The sequence below is a fragment of the Lottia gigantea genome (assembly GCF_000327385.1).
Source record: "Lottia gigantea unplaced genomic scaffold LOTGIsca_1, whole genome shotgun sequence".
Classification (NCBI taxonomy): domain Eukaryota; kingdom Metazoa; phylum Mollusca; class Gastropoda; family Lottiidae; genus Lottia; species Lottia gigantea.
Genome location: NW_008706746.1, coordinates 4,812,979 through 4,832,933, shown reverse-complemented (window position 1 = coordinate 4,832,933; position 19,955 = coordinate 4,812,979). Strand labels below are relative to the sequence as shown.

Below are 19,955 nucleotides of genomic sequence, written 5' to 3'. Positions count from 1 at the left end.
ATAATTTCTAAATCTAGACATTTATGTTTTCTTCATAGAATCCACCACCTAAGACCAACAAAGATCCACTGCCAACTGACCAGAAGAATCTGGTTGAATCTGGGGTTGAGAATAAAGAAAATTCCAAAGGAAAGAAAACTGTAAACAATCCTACAGAAGAAGACATTTCTGATTCATTGTCCAAGAAAAAAGTAGAGATGCCAACCATTAAACAGAATCTGAAAAACATCCATGTGGAGGCTGAATTTCTTGAAGAAGATGTTGAGCAGATTGAGTCTTTGGATGATGATGATGATAATGGTGATGAATGGGCAGATTTGGAAGAAGCTTCAGATCTCTCAGATGATGATGGAGTATGGCAAGATGTTGACCAATCCACAGAAATACTGGATGATGGGGATAAAGATTCAGCAGACACCACTTTAAATGAGTCATTTGAAGACAGTGATGAAGATGGTTCTGATGACAAAGATGAAGGAGACCTAACTAAACCTCTTTATAAGAAGCCTGTTTTAAATGCTTTGAAGAAGAAATTGCACCAAGCTCAGCTGAGTAAAGGCATCACGTCTACTAGCGTTGTGCAACCCAATAGTAGGTCTAGATCACGTAAAAACAAACATCCTCCAATCATTCCTAAAGAGGATCAGCCAGATTTTAATAGTGACTTTATTGCTTTCAATCCAAACAAACCTATGAAAAAACCTAAAAAGGACAAAGATGTATTCAGTAAGATTTCTATGAAAGATGTGTCTGTAGAGAAAGAAAAATTAATTGACTTGAAGTCTAAATCTGGTGTTAAAACAAGTGACACAAAAACTAAGAATGAAACTAAAAAGACAGCTAGTGGTAAAATGATAGTAACATCAAATAACGAAGTTGGTACATCAAGTGGTAGTCAAATTATTCCAGGTAAATATAACTTTTATTTATCATTGTTTAGATGTGTTGACTTGTATGTATTTATTTATCATGTAAATGTAAGTTTGCTCCAAATATATTGGCTAAGGCTTCCATTGGTCTGATGCATCTGAATTCCAAGTAAACTTGTGCATGTAGCTCACTGTTTTATGCTGACTATTTTCAGAGCCAGCTGAAGTATTTGAAGTAGATAAGAAATGTGCAAGAAAAGTACAGACAACTCAGCCTAGTATAAAACAACAGAAAAAATCACCTTGTCAGAAAAGAAAACATCAACAAGATCAAGATACTGAGGAAGAACCCAGTCCTAAATTAACTAGCAAACAGGTTGGTTTCTATTTTATTGAGATTATTTCGTGGAACAGAGTAGAATTTCTCAAATTGCATAGCAGAAGTTCTGTTAATGATTAGCTTTGCATTTTCAAGATTTACACAAAACAGTTGATGTTGTATTTGAAATCAAATGTTACAAATTTGTTGCAAATCTCTTATCAGTACATTTATTTGTAAAATCTCTTTTATTTAATGTTTTCATTGAATATCGATTATTTAGTAACAGTAGGTCATGAGACAAGCTAGTTCTAACCTAAGTCTGTGGTTTTTTGCAGCAGTGTACAACGTTTATGATGTTTGCATGTGTTAAACTTCCTACACAGTTGCATGAAGAACATGGTGGTTGAGATATTTCAAAGCTGTCTTACCAACTCTGTGACACATTTCTTTTTTCTATTTGCAGAGAAGAAGAAGGGAAAAGGCTGATAAACAAAATAAAATTGGTGTGCATTATTATCTGTCTGCTAATGTTAAAAACAGAAGTAATAGACGCAGACAATAAGTTGGTAAAATAACAGAAAAGTTTTTGTTTTGTTAGTGTATAATATTGTGATTTAATAAAACTTATACATAGATTTAAAGCCTGTTTGTGTACACAACCCATGCTAAATCATGCATCTATTATTGGGAATGGGATTTTTTTTTTTATTGTTGATGGATATTTTACATGCACAACCTAAGGATAACAGGACATATTTTATTCCCATAACATAACTCTTTTCCATTTTATCTTTATCAGTGACAGGGGATCTCTGGATTGGCACACAAATCTATTCATTTTGAAATGGCTTCAAATAAACTATTTGAAATTTGCAAATTTCTCCCAAAAACATACAAACAAATTCATTTCTGACATTTCATCATATTGAATAATTTATTATCTTTCAAACAATTCATCATTAATATACAACACAACAGATATATTCTAGTCAGGAATGGTCATTTATAACACCAGATACACCATAGATAGTTTGATTTATCACAATAACCTTTGTGTTCAGCTAAATCAGTTTTTATTTCATAAGAACACCTCTAATTTGAACTTATTGATGCAAGAGCAGTAAATGTCTAACTCTTCTGCATTCACAAATGACAGAATTTAAAATACAAAATAACATCACATATATTTCCAAATAACAGTGCCCATAATATTGATTTTAATTTTCATTTGACGTTTATTTATTTCAATGACAATTATTCACATTCATTCTTCCACCATATCTCACAAAATCAGGAAATGAATACTGTTTAGCAGACTTCAACGATATTGCTAATTTAAAGCTTCTAGCAAATTGGTTTAAAAAAAGAAATTGATAGAGAATTGTTGTATATTTTGGCATTATAAAGAGAACAGGACAATGTAGGTGGAGACATGACATTTTAATGTTCTAATTCTCGAACATTGAACATTTACGTGCTGTAAACCGTAGATTGTGTTAAAAAAATTTTTACCAGGTTACATCACTATTGCACTACACTAAATTTACAAGAACTAAGAAATGGTCCCATTAAACATAAACTACGAAAAAATTTATAAAAAGAAAACTAACTTGAGCATTATTAATGTTAAATTTTGAACACAAGGCAAATAAAACAGAAATTGCAAGTTTCGCAATAATTAGTTTTAAACTTTGTTTTAATACATACAGAATATAATGAAATACATACAGAATAAAATGACCTATCAGTTATATATAAATAGTATTATAATTCGTCCGATAATTTATGCCCATAATCAGTGGCTGAACCCACAAAATCATCATAATGCTCTAAAATTTCAGCCAGGGTTAGTTCATTATTTTTGTTATCATCAGCTTGTGATATTAAGTGAAGAACTTCATCTTCTGCAGCCTGGTTGTTATCTTGTATGACCCAGGCTCGCACTTCATCTTGGCTTAGTTTACCATTACCATCTAGATCAAAACTATTAAAATTTTCTTCTTCTGTTAAATATACTTCTCTATCTTCTACTTCTAAAGAAAGAAAAACCACCAGATGTTTATTACATGGTGACTTAAAAACAAGTTAATAATAAATTTTGATTTTTTATTTAAATTTTGGATGATTCCAGAAATATTACAGCGTACAAATTTTGCTAAACAAGATCTTGTTTGTCATTTTAGTTAGTAGTTTTCAGTGATAACTTCATGTGTGGTTGAACCTATCTTAACAGATAGAATTATATATCACTGAACATAACCTTCTATGTGCCACACACATGAAAAACTTGTGTATGTATACAGTATACATTACTGGATTATAGATACATAAATATCCCATATATTCATTTCTTCTAGTGTGTAGCGATAATCCCGCCCAGACCACACATTCAGTTTCCAAAGTATCAAACCCCAAAGTATCAAACCCAAAACCCATACCAAACATGTCAACTTTGAATGGAAGATCCTTCGTTTAAAATAAAAAAACACGGAACAACAAACCTCCTATAAATTCTGCTTTGGAAACCTGATTATCTTTATTTTTATCATGCGTTCTTAAAGCTCTTTCAATTTCAACACCATGCATATGAGGATATTCATTAGGATGGTAATATGCACGGAATTCCTGTTTTTCTAGATTACCATTATTATCAGTATCAGCAGTCATAAATCTCTTCTCTTCTTCATCCAACATCTACAGTCAAAAATTATGTCAACCATAAATTTCAGAAAGGGAACATCAGTGTTTCTTTTAGAATTATCATATCTTTCAGCGAGCAAATATTTGTGAGTTTGGCATCATTGATATATTATAACAAAACTCTTTAACATAATAATTTATCATAAGTCTAGAATTTTGAATTGAGCAATGCCATACTTAAAACAAAATTGATAATAAGATTTTTGGTGGAACAGGGTACTACAAGTCATTTTTCTCATGTAATGTAAATGTAGGCTATAATGTTATCAACAAAGTTTAAATGCATCCTATAAACAAAATAGCTACTGCTGGACATAAACCAGAAAGTCACAATTATAATGGCTCATGGACATATACAGGTATGTCTTGCAACAATATAGAAAACATGGATTAGAAGAAATATTTCATTTCCCACCAGTAAAAATTCTTTAGTATCTGGTTCTTGTTTATCAGTGTTTTTCTTAAAATCTTCAATATCTTCTAAATCATAACCAAACTCTTTTTTCACTAATTCTCTCCATGAGACATTACCATTTCCATCCACATCATTTTCTTGAAATTTCTCATCTGATTCTTCTTCATCCAAACTCCTAAATTTAAGATAGTGGACCACAGTCATATATGTCCTTCACGGCATACGGATGGTAAAAACGAAACATCCATTTTAAGTTTCATCAAAATCGGTTGAAAACTAAGAGAGTAATAGCATATTCAAGAAAATAGCTCAAATTCGAACTTGACCTACGTTTTATGAATATGTATACACATACCGAATTTCATTTGATTCCATCAAGTTTTTAGAGCGTTTACAAGCAATATACGTCCACATAGAGAAATGTGGGCGTATGAAAATAGTATGTTGGATAAGTTAAGATCAGGCTATAATTGTTACAGGTTACAGCCAAGGAACTTCTCCGATTAACCATGGAAAATGCTATTATGCCATAACTAAAGTTTATCCGGACATTTTCATTCCCAAATAAATATAAGAATACAATAATGTATAATATGATGAAATCATTCGAAATAAATATCAAAATAGAAATATTTTATAATAAATATCTAAATAAAATATTTGTTTAAGTTAAAAAATGATACCAAAAGTGTTGATAACCAAGGTGATTTGAAATTTACCTCCATTCAGACTTGCTCTCCTGATCATAGCTTTTATACCCAAAACAGCACAAGGTGAGCTCTGGTTTTCAAATAAATAGATCAATTTTTTATCATTATGTGTGCTTAAGAGCAACTTTACTGTTGGAATTACCAGCATGATATGTTAATTATTATTTATGTCATTTTAGGTATATCAAACAATGTTCAATTTTATCATAAAATTTTACTTACATGTAAGAAGCTAATATCCATTTTTTCAGTTCGTCATGTGTGATTATGTTATCTGCATTTAAATCATGATGTTTCACTAAGTTTTCTAATCTTTGAATGGCTTCTGCTGGAGGCAATTCATCAAATTCATGTTCTAATTGTTTGGATCCTGTCAAGAAAGTGGGATATTATCAGTTTGAAGAACATCTCATTTATTTTCATAAAAATCTTACTTTTATAGTAATTTTTATTCTTACTTATTAAAAGTTTGCCAAGAACTTGTCTGTTTAGCGAGGAAAAATGGCAAAAAATTCTGTTGGCCTTTCAAGATACCTTACGTAACTGATTAATCAAAACTGAGTATTACAGGTTATAGAATTAAATTCCTACCTATAACAGCTTCATGATCATAATGTGGATTATGTTCACCATCTTTTGTGTGTTTTTGATCAACTGGTTCATTTGGTACTTTTTCTTTTTCTCCAAGTGTACAATATACACCAAGACATAATATCAATATATTATAATACACGTTCATCTTTACTAAAATATAATATAACACCAATTTAAAGCAATAATATTAAGTTGGTCTTAAAAATGACTGAAAGATAACAAATTATTCTTTAAAGCTTCTGACCGGCAACTAACTGAAAGAAACAACCATTTTTACATTTGTTTGAGGTAACAAAATGATTTCAGATTCTAATACTATAACCAACTGTGCTATAGCCATTCCAATTCAGCTGGTGAATCATTAAAAGATTATGACCTGGACCTAAAAAAATATGTTAAAGTTTTCTCACACTACAAAACATTTACTTGTTAAAAATTTTATTTTTTCAACACAACATTTTTGTAAGATTTTTTTATAAACAAAAACATTTCCTTACCTTTTCAAATATTCCTAAAATTTATTCTTAAGTGTGAAATATTTTTTTAAGATTTGAAGAGAGTCAATTATAACTACATGCGCCTACGTTGTGAGAGTTAAATAGCTATTGATTTTATAACAACCACTATAATTCTACAAAAGATATTTTAATTCAAGACACCAGATGGCCGTATGGAAAATTAACTAATTCCCCTGCCAAAAGTGAGTTAGTCTACGTGTTTGTTTGTAGTGATTTCATCGAACAACATATGTGTCAAAATATTAAGTCAATAAGACTCTATACATACTCGTTCTAATAGTTATATAGATAGATTGAATTGATTTTTTACTGTAATGGTCTTTAGTATAATAATTCCAAGACATTATTAATGGAGTTTCTTTAAAATTGTCTCTTTGTAATATACAAATTTTGGACACATTATTGAAGAAATTCATCTTTAAATATACATGAAATAACAAGTAAACGCCGCAAAAGGCAAACAATATTTATTTGGAGAAACATTCAAGACTACTTCACAATAAATTTAAAAAAACAGCCCGAAATTAATTTTATTCCAAATAACAATGAGACTTCAGGGCACCTATATTTACCCAAAATTTCATCATTTAAAAAAAGGGTTAGTTCTGAAATTCTTTAAAGATATATTTTTTATGCAGTAAAAAGATATGATTTCATTATTTCACTCAAAAGACTATTTTTTTTTTTTAATGCCTCTTGGCAAAATTTGATCAACTAATGTGATTTAAAAAAACGCGTAATTGCCATCCTGAAGCAATGATAGCAAGAAAAAAAAAATTAAATGTTATAAGTATAATATTTATGTAAATATTACCAAGAAATGATATTTTTTAAATAATATTAATGATATCTGTTGTAGGTATACAGGTAGCTGTTTTGATATTTCGGGTAGCTCAGTAAAAAAATTTCTTTTCAATGATATTTATCAAGTATGAAGCGAAGTCTATAATATTTTTTACATCATATTTAAATAGTTATGGCATATTTCACCAAATTACAGCTTATGGGCACAGTGATTCTGAAATAGAAATTTTGAAATTTCCTCGTCAAAAATTTCAATGCCGAAAATTATCATTGCCATTTGATTCACTTAACATTGATGATAATAGTAGTCAAGGTGACCACAATTTTCAGCATAAGATTCCTGTAAACACTTTTCAAAGAAAAAATTGCTTTTAGATTAAGAAATTTGGAGTAATTCATATAACACTACAAATGACTGCCGTCAACCATCTCCCCATTGCCATGCAATGGATTACAGTGTGTGGGACTCTAGCCAAAAATTTTGACAATGGGAGATCAGCTGTCTTCAAAGAAGAGGAACTCAAGGACAGAAGACAAAAAAAAAATGACATAGGGATTCGCATCTCTCTGGTTGGTTGTATATTGTCCATGATCATGTCCAGGATGATTCAAAAGAATCTTCAATTTAAAAAGGCTTGGCTTTACAGTGATGATGTCCTTAGAACGGCCTGCAATCTTAGATTGTCCTCATTTGCACCAATACATATTTATCACAATTAGAAAACCTGATTATCAGATTTTTCTTCTGAGAAGTGATAGTATCAGCTAAAATCTATACCACTGTAGCCTATAGTCTAGGGCAGGGGTGAATGGGACAGTATTATGAGGGTGTAATTTTGTGAGTGCGCCAAATTTTTTATATAGAAATGCACACACAGATTCCAAATTAGTAACAATTATCTTAGATTCTGTTCCTGCATCATCTCTTCGAAACATTTATTACACTGACTGGCTCATGACAATAGCGTATAATAAGCAATATCTATCTGTAATGCTTATTGAGCATCTAATAAGAGTTAATGTGCACTTACATTTAATAACAGTTAATTACACCAGATTTGACTAGGTCTTATACAATTGGAATATAACAGTAATATTGACGATATCGATACAAAATAGTACAATGTACCGTTATTGTGGCAGGCAGACAGCTGAAAGAAAACAGTAGACTCGATTATCAAACAGTAAATGTTGGAACAATAAAGCCGCCCGATTAACCAAGTAGCAATTTAAGAAATCTGGACAAATTTTGATTGGTAGAGGTATAGAGATTTAACCTATTGTTATTTCACACCTGATAATGCCCACCTTTAGCCACGTTCATTTATATTTACAGGTTAAAGTGCAAATTTTAGTTTTGACTATTTAAAGTCGGAAATAGATTAGGCCTACTTTTGTTAACCTTATTAGACCTAAAGTCACAGTATTATTTGTCTTAAGCTTACAGATTTATGTATCCAAAATATTATTCAAGGAAATCTTTTCCTTGGCCCATAGTTTGACATTTGTGTCACTTACCCTACTTAAAGATGAATAACAGTAACTCTTCTGCCTTTTCTTCTTCACATTTCTTTAAATTCAATATTAAAAAAAAATCATCCAATTACCGAATGGGTACATGTATGGTTTCTCGAGCAAACTTTGAACTCATGTCTATCAATGATCCATTCAGAAGCCCATTTTCAAATTAGAAACTAAAGAGGAACAAGGATACCTGAAATTTTTTTTTGATAATGCCCTTTTGAGGCACAGGCTTATTTGGCTGTGGTCTGATGTCAAAATGAAAACATAAAGTCGGTTGCCTCCCTTTATATGCGTAATTCAACTTCCGGCTGGCTGTCGCTGAAAAGTTAAAGTAACAACAAGACTTTATGAATTTCAATATTTTTGTCATTAGTAGAATATCTATAGGTAATCATAATGAGAATCGTGTGAGAATATCAAAACCTAGCTATGGGTCAAGCCTTCCTTATTCCAATTTATGTATTTGTCTATGTTTGTCTTTGATCTTTTCCACATTATCTTAACTTTTAAGTAAGGTGCTTTAGCCCAGTGCTTCTAATCTTGATTAGACTGAGTGCTTCTAAACAGGGAAAGGAATTTCGTCCAAAGGGAGGAATTGAAAGACCATGGGAAGGAATTATTGTCCTGGGATGAAATCTGAAGGAATGGCAAACCGGGAAGGAAATGGAAGGCAAGGTGATTTACTAAGTACTGAAATTGAGTAATTGTCGTGATTCACCCCAATTACAAAAAATCAAATTGTACTATCTCTATATATGGAATATGAATTGATATCCATTCATGGTTAATAGTTGAATACATTTTTCGAGTCAAATACATTTCAAAGTGACTGATTTATTTTGGGGAGGAATAGATTTGGAATAACGGCGGGAAGGAATTATCTCATTAAGGTTGAGAAGCACTACCCTAGCCCACTGTTATTCTGTTTTTTAGGATGGGTCACCTGAAAAATGACAATTAGTGATTGAGATAATCAGATTTTGATGTTTTACGTTGTAGGTGAATCATGTCTGAGGAAGATAGTAAGTCCTGTGAAGGAAGCCTAGATATAGATGATGATGAAATGAAACCTAACTTACATTTGGATGTCCAACAACCAGTAGGAGTATCACAATTAGTTAATTCACCTACTACAGATACGTTAGATTCTGTTATTCTTGAAAACCCTATTACAGATGGTAATCATAGATATTCATGCTCTGTATCATAACTACTTTCTGACTGTTTTCTGAATTGAATATCATATTTATATCAACTGAAATATCAACCAAAATATACTACTGAGACTCTCAGAGAGTCTTAGATTGTCTTTGGGTTGATGAAAACGTTAACCAGTGGAAAAGGTATTATTTGTATTTATGATTTTATAGAGGAGAAATGGCTGACAAATAGGTCATTTTCACGTAATACTTTTGGAGGGAAGTGTGTCTATTTAAAATGTAAAATCACTGAACCTTATATTTCTATGGACCCAAAGACATTCTAAACAAATGGTATACAGTTGAAGATTTTATTTAGAATATATGAATTGAGAGACAAATTTCAATTCAAGGCTTAATGTAGTCAGAGAGTACTTCAAGATTTCTTGAAATCAGGATTGTGATGATCCAAATTACTTTAAAATTGCCATCTCAAAACCTGTCCATTCCGTTGTTTTAGCGCATCTTAGATGTACATTTAGATTTTGTAGTTAGGCTCCTAGCTGTTTCTGATGATTATTTTCTTTCGGATTTCAGATGCCAAATCTGAAGATGGTTTAGAGGAAGAAATCAAATTAGATGCATCTGAAATGGAAGATTCACAAAAGACTGAAAATACAGATCTGAGTAGTTATTTTGGTGAGGTGAATGTTAAAGATGATGCATTTCCAGACATAAGTGAATCTGTGTCTGAACAACTAGGAGCAGATTCTGCAGAAAGGGCAGGTAATCCAGTAGATCTAGAGAATGATAAGCATGCAGAAACAGCTTCGACTAACATCAGTAGTTACTTCTCTTCTGATCCTTCCTCATCTGGTGCAGATTTCTTTGATACTATATCTTCTCCTGAGCTGGAAACTCAACCACTGGCCAGTTCTAAAGTAGTTGTTCCAAATGTTGGTAATAACTCAAATATGGTAGGAAATAATAGCATGGTCCAACAAACATTAGTTAGCAAAGAACAAGGTAGGATTTAAATTTCATTTGAATTCAATGATTTATCATCTTATAAAATTTATAAAAAATGGACTGTTGTGTGTATGTATGTGCATGCTCAGTAGTTGCTCGTTCCTTTTTTACAAGCTGATGAACAGATCACTCAGGTATAATAGAATGCTAACTGGGTGGGTTATTATGATCATAATGATTATAGCCCATGAAATATCTTTTACATTCCTTGCATGTAGTAAGACTTTGAAAATAATTATAAAAATTTTTGATTGTTTAATTGTCAAAGCTGACATACTTTTAGCTGAAACAGTGGAATTTGAAGGTGAGACTGGTATCCAAGGTGATTTACCAGTAACAGAAATGCAAGCAGATGATGACTTTGAATCTTTTACAGCTGAGAACTCAGAAGGTACTGGATGTTTCATTAGCATTTAAATCATTTTCAATGTAAACCTGCTTAAAAAGAATTCATCAATTTTTTTTCAAGAAATTTTCTTCATTTTAGTTTGTTTGAACTTGCTGTCTTTTTACTTTTCAGTTATTGTTGGAAGTGCACCTCTGGAAACACCAAATATTCCTACTCCAACAGATTTATCACCCTTGACTACACCTGTACATCAGCCGGTTTTGGACCCTCTGAAAACATTTATATCTTCTGGTGTAGAGAGGCAGACGTCACATCCACCTATTCCAACAGAACAACCATCTTCTACACCTCCTAGTCCTTTTCATCAATTTCAGGTAATTTTTTTCTTGAAAAACTGGAAAAGAATATATAAAGCAATCTACGTCTTGTCGACTTTGTACAAGAATTGTGTTTGTGTCTTGTCTACCTGACTTTCGGATGCAATGGAAGTGATAGTCATTCGCATGTTTAAATTTCCTTGTTGGTTATATATTGAATTTCAGAAAAGCAACTAGCGGTCATGCAAATAATAGGTATTGACATTAAATTACATGGTTTGTTTTAGAACAGTTCTCAGAGAATTGTTCATTTTCATTTCAGACCCCATCAGTTCCTTCTGTATTTGATAATTTTGGTGATGGTAATATAACAGATGATCCATTTACTGCTGGTTTATGTATGAGTGATAGTGACAGACGGCATGATGCTTGGATTCCATCTGATGCTACACGCCATATTTTAATCAGTATGACCAGTAGTGTACCAGGAACCTACATGCCTGCTGTAGAACAACTCTGTTCACCTTCTGTACTGAGAATTGACCCACAGGTATGAGTTATTCTGTATCATAATGCCTTTTGAAATTTATAAATGTAAACTAAACACCAAATGTTTTTTTGATATACATTTTATTTCTATTTTCAAAGGAGAGATGAGAATGATGTAAACAGAGAGTCAATCAGTCAATCATTTAAAGTACTAAAACATATTTCCTATTTATTTCTTATGGCCCATTATTATCATAGGGAGACCCTGTACGTGATTTAGTATTGAAATACATGGGTGAACAAGAAGCAGTAAAGAGACAAGTTTTAACTGCAGATTCTGTATCCAGAGATGAAAATGGTTTGGCACAATTAGTGGTAAGTATAGATAGTTGTTTGCCCATATTGTGATCAGGTCAGGCAAAGATTTTGCTCTTATTCACTATTAACTATCTTTAGGTTCTTCTGATTTTACAAGAAATTGTTATTACATCATTTGCCTTCTAGAAATCTTACGTTTATCCCTATAGTCCTTTTGTGAAAAAATATATCTATTTCTAGGCTGCGGGCTGTTTGAGAGCTGGAGTAGATTTAACTGGATTTCTTTTAGCAGACGTAGGACAAGGTCATGGTCAACAAGAGGCAGGAACCATAACTCAACATTCACCTAAAACCTTACAGGTAGGAATATTTCTATTAGCAGATGCCTAAAGCTACACATGTTCAAGATTTTTTCCTTATATCAATAACAATATTTTTTCACAATGCAATGTTTTTTTTTGTTTATTTTTCTCTTTGGTTTATTTTAGCTATGGTTTTGTCGTTTTGCTTTATTAATGAGATTAAGATTATTTGAGATATTAGATTCAGAAATGAGAGCCTTCAATTCAATGGATTCCCCAGATTTATATTTTGAATTCTACCCTCAACTTTATCCTGGCAGGCGGGGTTAGTAGCAATTTATATTTCATATATTTCTCATCCCGACGACACACATATCTCTCAGTCTGTTCCTTCACATTGCCTCATGAACACTTTAAAATGTACAGTCTTTAACAGAATTTGAAAAATGTTGATGTGATCCTTTATCTTCTTTTGGTTCATTGAAATTTTAGAGTACTGTATGGCTTCAGTAAAAGGTAGCATTGCCTAACAGCAATTTATATTTCATAACTGTGTAAAATTAATGTATACATCATGCCACCAAATTGGGAATTAAATTATTAAGATGCAATGACAGTTTAGCTGGCATTTACAACTCTGAAGTTTGCATTATGAAGTTCATTCCCCAAAATATGTCACTTTAGATAACTGATAGAAAAAACTAGGTTATGTATTTGAATTTGATACAGAAATATCAAATATCAAGTTAAGATATTTTGTATTTGAAATTTCAGGCTCTATGGTATCATTTGGTTTAAGAGTACTCCATGCTGAATTACCACACTATCTCAATAGACATCAAGAATCACTAGATAAATTATACTATGTTTTAGCTGTTACATCTAAGGTAATATATTAAATATGCTTATTATTTATTTTAACCAGTTGTATGTGTTTTTTAAGATGTATAGAAAGGTCTCACCCATGAATCTGTTGAAATCTGGAATACCTCTTTCAATAAGTGATGGTGTGTGTCATATGTATTTTAGATTGTGAAGAATTTAGAAAGTGGACTGTCAGAAGATGGGGCTGGTATAGAATTATCTCTAGATAGCAGGAAAGGTTTGCCTTTTCTTAAAATACCTTTCAATTTCTATGTTTTGAGTAAGGTATCCTACACATCCCTCAAAAATATTTGATTAAGACACCAAGAAAACTACTTCATTGTACCCTCTTGCATTTATGATGTGCCACTTTTAGGCAAGAAAGTAGAGCTGCCATGGATCATCACATTAATCTCTGTCTTGGCTTGACAATTAAATGCTAGGTTGAGATAAATTTCCTTAGAATCTTTCTTTACATTCAGATCTACTTGTTTTGATGATGTAAAAAAATCAAGACCCTCTGGCCTTCTGCAGACAGCTAAAGTTTTCTTTTGAATCTGCACAATTGCATGACTGTCTGTGAAGAACTGTAGAACTGTAGAACCTGTTCTCTATTTCATTACAGCATCTTTGAAATTATGGCAAGCCAGAGAAATCCAAGTACAATATAAAATAGCTTCAGTATTACTGTCCATGAAGGTAAGTCCTCCATAAAAGCCCCAATTTTGTTGTAGTATGATCATTGTGAGATAGTCAATACCTACAGCAAACTAACTTAACTATCACTGCTATACTGTATATCTTGAATACTGGTACCTGTATTTATCATTTTAATTATAGGATTATGAAGCTTCTATTAGTATATTTGAAATGTTGATGAATAAAGAATGTGAAAATAGAATAGCTTTGATGAGTGGTATAGGTAGAATATACTTACAGGTAGGTAATTTAAAAGTGAGGTCAAATTATTATTATTGGACTATTCCATTTGGTTAAGTCAGGAAAACTGACATAGAATTGGATGGGGCTAAAAGTGAGAATCTAGGTTCAGCAATCTGTGAAGATTGCAGGTGCAGAAAAGTAAGATATAAATATATTAATCTTCCATTAATAATTTATTGTCATTGATCATGTATTTATCCATTATTTACAGCACAATTCAAACTCGAGTTTTTTTTATTTATTCATAATGTATGATGGATAAGGTGAGATTTTATTAATTAAGGTTATCTTATATTTTAGATGGGAAATGTCATTAAAGCCACTGAAGCATTCAAACAAGTAGAAAGTGAAACATGTACCCGTGGAAATACTTTCATTGCAATGAATTCTATCAATAAGTAAGCTTTTGTTGTTTCTTGTGAAAATAAGTATAATGAGTTTATGTGTCTATTATAGTTTGTATAGAATTTAATAGGTCTTTAAATCAAAGTATGTCCTCATTTAACAATTATTGTTATTATATTTTAGGGGATTTCTTGCTATGTGTGTAAATAATTTCTCAGAAGCTTATGAACATTTTAAATCAGCTGTACAATTGGAACCCAGTAATACATGTGTAAGTTCATTTTTAGAAGGAGTATAGAAAGCACTGAACATTCATCGGAAATTAATGCAACAAAGCGCCACTACAAATTGATTTTTGAGGATTCCAAAAACTCGTATAAACGCAGGAATGGCAGTTGTCAGTAAACTTTTTTTATAATGTAGTAGCCAAAGTTTTAGAGAAGGTTGTTAATGAAAGATAACATATTTATATTTCATTTGCAGGCTGTAAACAATATGGCAGTGTGTTCTCTATATATGTGCCGTTTAAAGGATGCTTTGAATACATTAGAAGCTCTAGTTCACAACAATCCTGGACAGAATCTACATGAAGGAGTGTTGTTTAATCTATGTACATTATATGAACTGGAATCATCAAGAGCTCTACATAAAAAACAAGCTGTATTAGATATGGTGAATAAACATAAAGGAGATGGCTTCCCAGTTGTTTGTCTAAAGATGTCATGATTGAACTATGTACTAATTATTTAATCAATCTAGTGCACCAAATGATGTGATTTTAATTCAGTAGTCAAGGAAGTTATATGTTAATTCTAATACTCCACTGAGACAATTTATACTTGAAAAACACAATTTATTGTTAGCAAACATTTGTAAGGTTACTTCATTGTTCTTTTGACCACTGACAAAAATTACCATATATCTTATACCCATACTTCAATAACAACAGACTTTAACACATCCATATCCTTTCAGTTTACACAGGTAACAACCATCTCAAGACACTTTCATTACACCTTCACAAATGATTGAATGCATCATCATATTCATATTTTTGTATCAGTATGTTATCTTCATCAAGAAGACTTTTCAGGAAGCTGATGACTATTCTGTGACCATCCAAACCATTTCTCTTCTAACTCCCTTCCACTCAATATATTTTCCTGAAAATAAATATACTATTTATTTGAGGGGTGCATTGTCAACCATTTCAATCTTGAATGACCCAGGATACTTTTGGACTCATTACATACCTTATTGACTTGTTTAAGTGGGATTATCAAAACAATTATTGCAAATGTTTTTTTTGCATTGACACATTCCAAGCTTACTGACTAGTAGACATTTTGTTTTTATACGCCCACATCTCTCTATGGGGACGTATATTGTCGGCACCCCGTCTGTCCATCAACATTTGCCTGTAAATGCTCTAAAATTTTTTGATGGAATCAAATGAAATTCGGTATGTGTATACATATTCATAACACGAGGATCAAGTTCGAATTTGAGCTATTTTCGACCGTTAGAAGCAGAGTTATTGCCCTTGCCTCAAAATCTTGAATATTTACCATCTGCATGCCGTGGTGGGCGTATATGGCTGTTGTCTACTATCGTTGATGTTATTGTGTATATCTTGTGCAATATGTGTATATATATAATGATAAAATATAACTTACACAAATATTTTCTAATGTATTTTCTTCATTTTCTTCTTGCTGTGTACTTAACATCCACTGTATCATACAGAAAAAGTTGTCATACAAACTGAGTAGATCCTTATATCTGCCCAAAACTTAAGTTTGAATTGAGCTTTCACATGACATTTGAATGTCTTATTTAGATCAATGCTAGATCTCAAACAATCTATATATCTTTTCTGTGTCAAAGTATTGAAGATCTATAACTTACAGATCTGATGGTGTTAATGATTTCTATTGTAATATTTAATTCTTCTAAATATTTCTCTATTTCTATCAATATTTTAGAATTTCTCTCTGTTACTATATCACAGGCTTGATTGTGCAGGGCTCTTCTTAAAAATCTGAAGATCAAATAAATTTCATTTACTGGGAAAACATATTACCAAAATATTGAAAACTTTGGTGCGTTGATGACAAATGAAATAAACTTGCTTTCAAAAATATGTCAAGAGTTTTCTTACCTTGCCCTAACAAGACAGGTAGCTGCTTTAACGGGATATGAATATTTACTATTGCTAACAGCAGGGGGAGATAACTCATGTTGTTTTCTATATAAATGATATAATTTATACCAGTATGGCGCGTAACAACAATCTAACTGTAACAGTGACTGTAACGTTTCTATTTGATCTGAAAACAAAATATAGGCCAAGGTAACGCAATATAATGATAACAAAGAATTAATAATATAGGTCAGATTTAATTATGAATACAATATTGTGCAAAAAAGCATTAATTGAGGTTTAGTAAGAGAAAGGATTCCGTGTACAATTTCTGATTAAAGAGGTCCAACAGTATGCAAAAGAATATTTCTATTTTGTATTCCATTGTAAAATATCATTTATATTTAGCCTCTTGTGTCCCAATGTTAATGTGCTTAATAATAAATCTTTAATTACAATACCTTCCATATCATCATTCCTTGTACTTTGTATATCATACAATAAAGTTAAACTTTGTCTTTTAAATATTATATACTCAGATTTTTCCAGCTGAAACAACAGAAAATATCATAAATTGCATTCCAAAATGTGGTTTTCACCTCAAGTTCACAAAATTTGCATAATTGATTGATACGTATGTCATTTAGTCAACAACAAAAACAAACGCGATACAATATATTAAATAAGTTCATCTGATTCACTAAGACAGCTCACTAAGATTTTACAGGACTATTGAATGAATCAAAATATAATTTACCAAATGTCTGGCTATTCTCTCACTTTTATCAAATTGGTGTAGATTTAAGTAACATCTAGCTATAGATTCTACTACATCTCTCCATACTGGTGTCAACTCATACGGTAAATGATCTAAAAAGAAAACAAAACCTGTAGAATTGATGATGGTTTTTTTTTTCTTTTCATAATTCTGATCTGGAGCTCAAAAATACCTGTTTGTGATTTCTCGGTTTCTCGAATAGTCAAAAAGTCTTTGAAAAGATGATGCCCTGATATTTTCCTGCAATAAATATTTATTATCAGTCCTGAAAGAAGGTGAAGGTTTCCATAATAATAACATACCTTTACATAGTTGGTATTTCTTTAAAGCTTGTGTATAGTCACCATTATAATAGAAACTATCAGCACTAAATTTATATATCTGAGATTTATCTGCAGCTTTCTCTATTTCTTCATTGTCATTAAACCACTGAAATATTGTTTTATATACACAGACTGAATTAGGTTTTGTTTAAATATTTCTAGATTTGGATCTATCCTTGAAGATCACGAAAACAACACCAGGGTGTCGTCTTAAAACAAAAAAATAGAAATAAAATAAATTTCAAAAGAAGAGTTTTTATGACAAGAGTATGTCTGGATAAAAAAGAAGAAAATTATGATTATTTGGTAGGCTTGGCACCTTTTTGTTACTAAGCTATCTTGTCTTCTTAATATGTAACAGATCAGATATTTACTCACTTTTGAGTAACAAAACTTGGCATTATATGAAATTATTGGTTCTTTTGCCTTATTATTCTGTTCAAAATCTTCATCCTCAAATCCTAACCCTAGTTCCATATTTTATCTTCTTGTGGCTGTAACAGTGTAAGCTAGATGTGATTTAATAAGCAAATATCAGTGTTATTTTCAATACATAGCCATTATGAAATCAACTACAACATAGCCTTTGGCATTAAATCTGTTTGGCCCATAATAGCCAAGGGCATAATGCTTGAGGAGATCTGGGACTTACAAGAGAAACAACAAAATCATTATTAGGCTATCATTAAATTCTATGAAAACAAATTATTGTATTGACGAAGTTTTATGTTCCTTATTCCTTTGACAAGGGACAATTTAGGCCTACTATGCTTGCTATTTATTGTCTTGTAGGCCTACTAGCCCTTACTAGCTTAGCTGTGACAATTTTTTTAACATGAATTGCAGAGAGAAAGTGATGACTATACATACTCAACACGTGACTGTCAAACAAGTACTACTGTTTATTTACAACAACATGGATCAGTCAACTAATCGAGTCCTTAATAAAGTCTACAAAATAAGACTGCACGTCACCACCATCAGGACACCGAGTCAGATGTTCAGGCTACCGTAAATAGGTAAGAATGAAACCGATAAGAATAAATACCAACATAAAAGTCAATTTGTCCAATCTTTAATTTTGGTTAAAATCTTGTTTCCAAACTTGTTTTATTTCAAATAAAAAAGATTTCTCTGAAAAAGTTTGTATTTGGCCGAAAAGAATAATTTCGTTTTTTATTCATGTAAATGTTAGTAACTTCTAGTCGTGTAGCCACTGTCAACGACAAACGACGGAACTTTTTTGACGCCTCAACAGGTAATTTGATCTCTCATGAAGAGAGACGAAAATGTCCTTCGTAATCGTGATGAACTGAACTGGTTTCACTATAACTTTATCAGTTTATGACTATCATATCTATATAAATTTACGCAATTGTAAGTTGCCTACTGAAAGTTAGATTTTAGTCTTTTAATCCTAGCCCTGTAAGTTGTAATGGAAAATTTCAGCATCCACTTCCATTTTTTCAAGACAGTTTGAAATGTCCCAACAGGCCCACAGCCAGGCCCACAGCCACTGGCACTACCTACTAAGCTAATGTGACTTCATAGAATGACAGGCATATTTCATATTGTACTTGAAAATAATTGGTTTGAAATCACAGGCATCTGTTTCTATCAATAGTCGACTATCGATAAAAACAGATGCCTGTGTTTGAAATGGTTATTTCAAGAGGAAAAACATTAAGCTAAACCGGTACAATACATCAGCAAGCATCAATAACAAAGTATCAACCTATGGCTATAGGCCTGCTTTCCATTCCAGAGTCTCGGACACTGGTGACAAAAGTCCACAACATCTGTCTCTATTCCAGCCTCTGATAGCCATTTTGACAGTTGTCAGCTTGAGTAGGGTCAGAAAACCTTTGCTGACTTTTCCGCATTCATTCATATTTCAAATCAGCATACAAAAATTTTGAATCATGGCCTATATAAATGTTTAATGTGATAGTAGGTCTATATTCTCCTAGTCATTATCAAAAGGCAAGGCTTTTTCTAGACTTTTTTCTAGTGCTCAAGACTGATTTTTTTTTAGGTATTTCTCCACACTTTGAAGTCATTTTGAAGGTTCACTGTTTTCTACTATGTGCTGCAGAACTCTGTGATCATTATACTTCTAATTTCAGATTTAACTTGAATTATATTCTATTGAAATGAGGAA

At 31.7% G+C, this 19,955-nt stretch overlaps 4 protein-coding genes across 4 annotated transcripts; 2 read left to right on the top strand and 2 right to left on the bottom strand.

Annotated features, from left to right (window-relative positions):
- Positions 1-116: 116 nt before the first annotated feature.
- On the top strand, positions 117-1,832 carry LOTGIDRAFT_208403 (hypothetical protein). The gene is made up of 3 exons (XM_009045665.1): positions 117-909; positions 1,085-1,245; positions 1,655-1,832. The coding sequence occupies exons 1-3, from the start codon at positions 198-200 to the stop codon at positions 1,751-1,753; spliced, it is 972 nt and encodes a 323-aa protein (XP_009043913.1). The 5' UTR covers positions 117-197; the 3' UTR covers positions 1,754-1,832.
- Positions 1,833-2,955: 1,123 nt separating this feature from the next.
- LOTGIDRAFT_103075 (hypothetical protein) lies at positions 2,956-5,755 on the bottom strand (the record flags this gene model as incomplete). Its single annotated transcript, XM_009045664.1, has 5 exons — positions 2,956-3,221; positions 3,681-3,885; positions 4,307-4,481; positions 5,239-5,386; positions 5,608-5,755. The coding sequence occupies 5 exons, from the start codon at positions 5,753-5,755 to the stop codon at positions 2,956-2,958; spliced, it is 942 nt and encodes a 313-aa protein (XP_009043912.1).
- Positions 5,756-11,663: 5,908 nt separating this feature from the next.
- LOTGIDRAFT_102990 (hypothetical protein) lies at positions 11,664-15,276 on the top strand (the record flags this gene model as incomplete). The annotated part of the gene is made up of 11 exons (XM_009045663.1): positions 11,664-11,840; positions 12,038-12,154; positions 12,338-12,457; positions 12,586-12,724; positions 13,174-13,286; positions 13,429-13,501; positions 13,889-13,962; positions 14,104-14,222; positions 14,553-14,603; positions 14,734-14,821; positions 15,034-15,276. Coding segments are annotated over 11 exons (1,314 nt in total), but the record flags the coding sequence as incomplete, so codon positions are not given.
- A 114-nt stretch (positions 15,277-15,390) lies between these two features.
- On the bottom strand, positions 15,391-18,275 carry LOTGIDRAFT_227988 (hypothetical protein). Its single transcript, XM_009045662.1, has 9 exons — positions 18,173-18,275; positions 17,774-17,900; positions 17,644-17,736; positions 17,451-17,563; positions 17,155-17,242; positions 16,712-16,880; positions 16,459-16,591; positions 16,227-16,283; positions 15,391-15,713 (listed from the first exon to the last, which is right to left on the bottom strand). Exons 1-9 carry the CDS (start codon positions 18,269-18,271, stop codon positions 15,627-15,629), a joined length of 966 nt encoding a protein of 321 aa, XP_009043910.1. The 5' UTR covers positions 18,272-18,275; the 3' UTR covers positions 15,391-15,626.
- Positions 18,276-19,955: the final 1,680 nt, after the last annotated feature.

Bases quoted from the DNA above. Each gene is read 5' to 3' on its own strand.
- LOTGIDRAFT_208403 (XM_009045665.1), top strand. From the start codon at position 198: ATGCCAACCATTAAACAGAATCTGAAAAACATCCATGTGGAGGCTGAA. The intron at 910-1,084 runs GTAAATATAACT...GACTATTTTCAG, and splicing joins TGGTAGTCAAATTATTCCAG to AGCCAGCTGAAGTATTTGAA. The intron at 1,246-1,654 runs GTTGGTTTCTAT...TTCTATTTGCAG, and splicing joins CTAAATTAACTAGCAAACAG to AGAAGAAGAAGGGAAAAGGC.
- LOTGIDRAFT_227988 (XM_009045662.1), bottom strand. From the start codon at position 18,271: ATGGAACTAGGGTTAGGATTTGAGGATGAAGATTTTGAACAGAATAAT. The intron at 17,243-17,450 runs GTAAATTATATT...CTGTTGTTTCAG, and splicing joins AGAGAATAGCCAGACATTTG to CTGGAAAAATCTGAGTATAT. The intron at 15,714-16,226 runs GTAAGTTATATT...ATTTATTTTCAG, and splicing joins ATACATTAGAAAATATTTGT to GAAAATATATTGAGTGGAAG.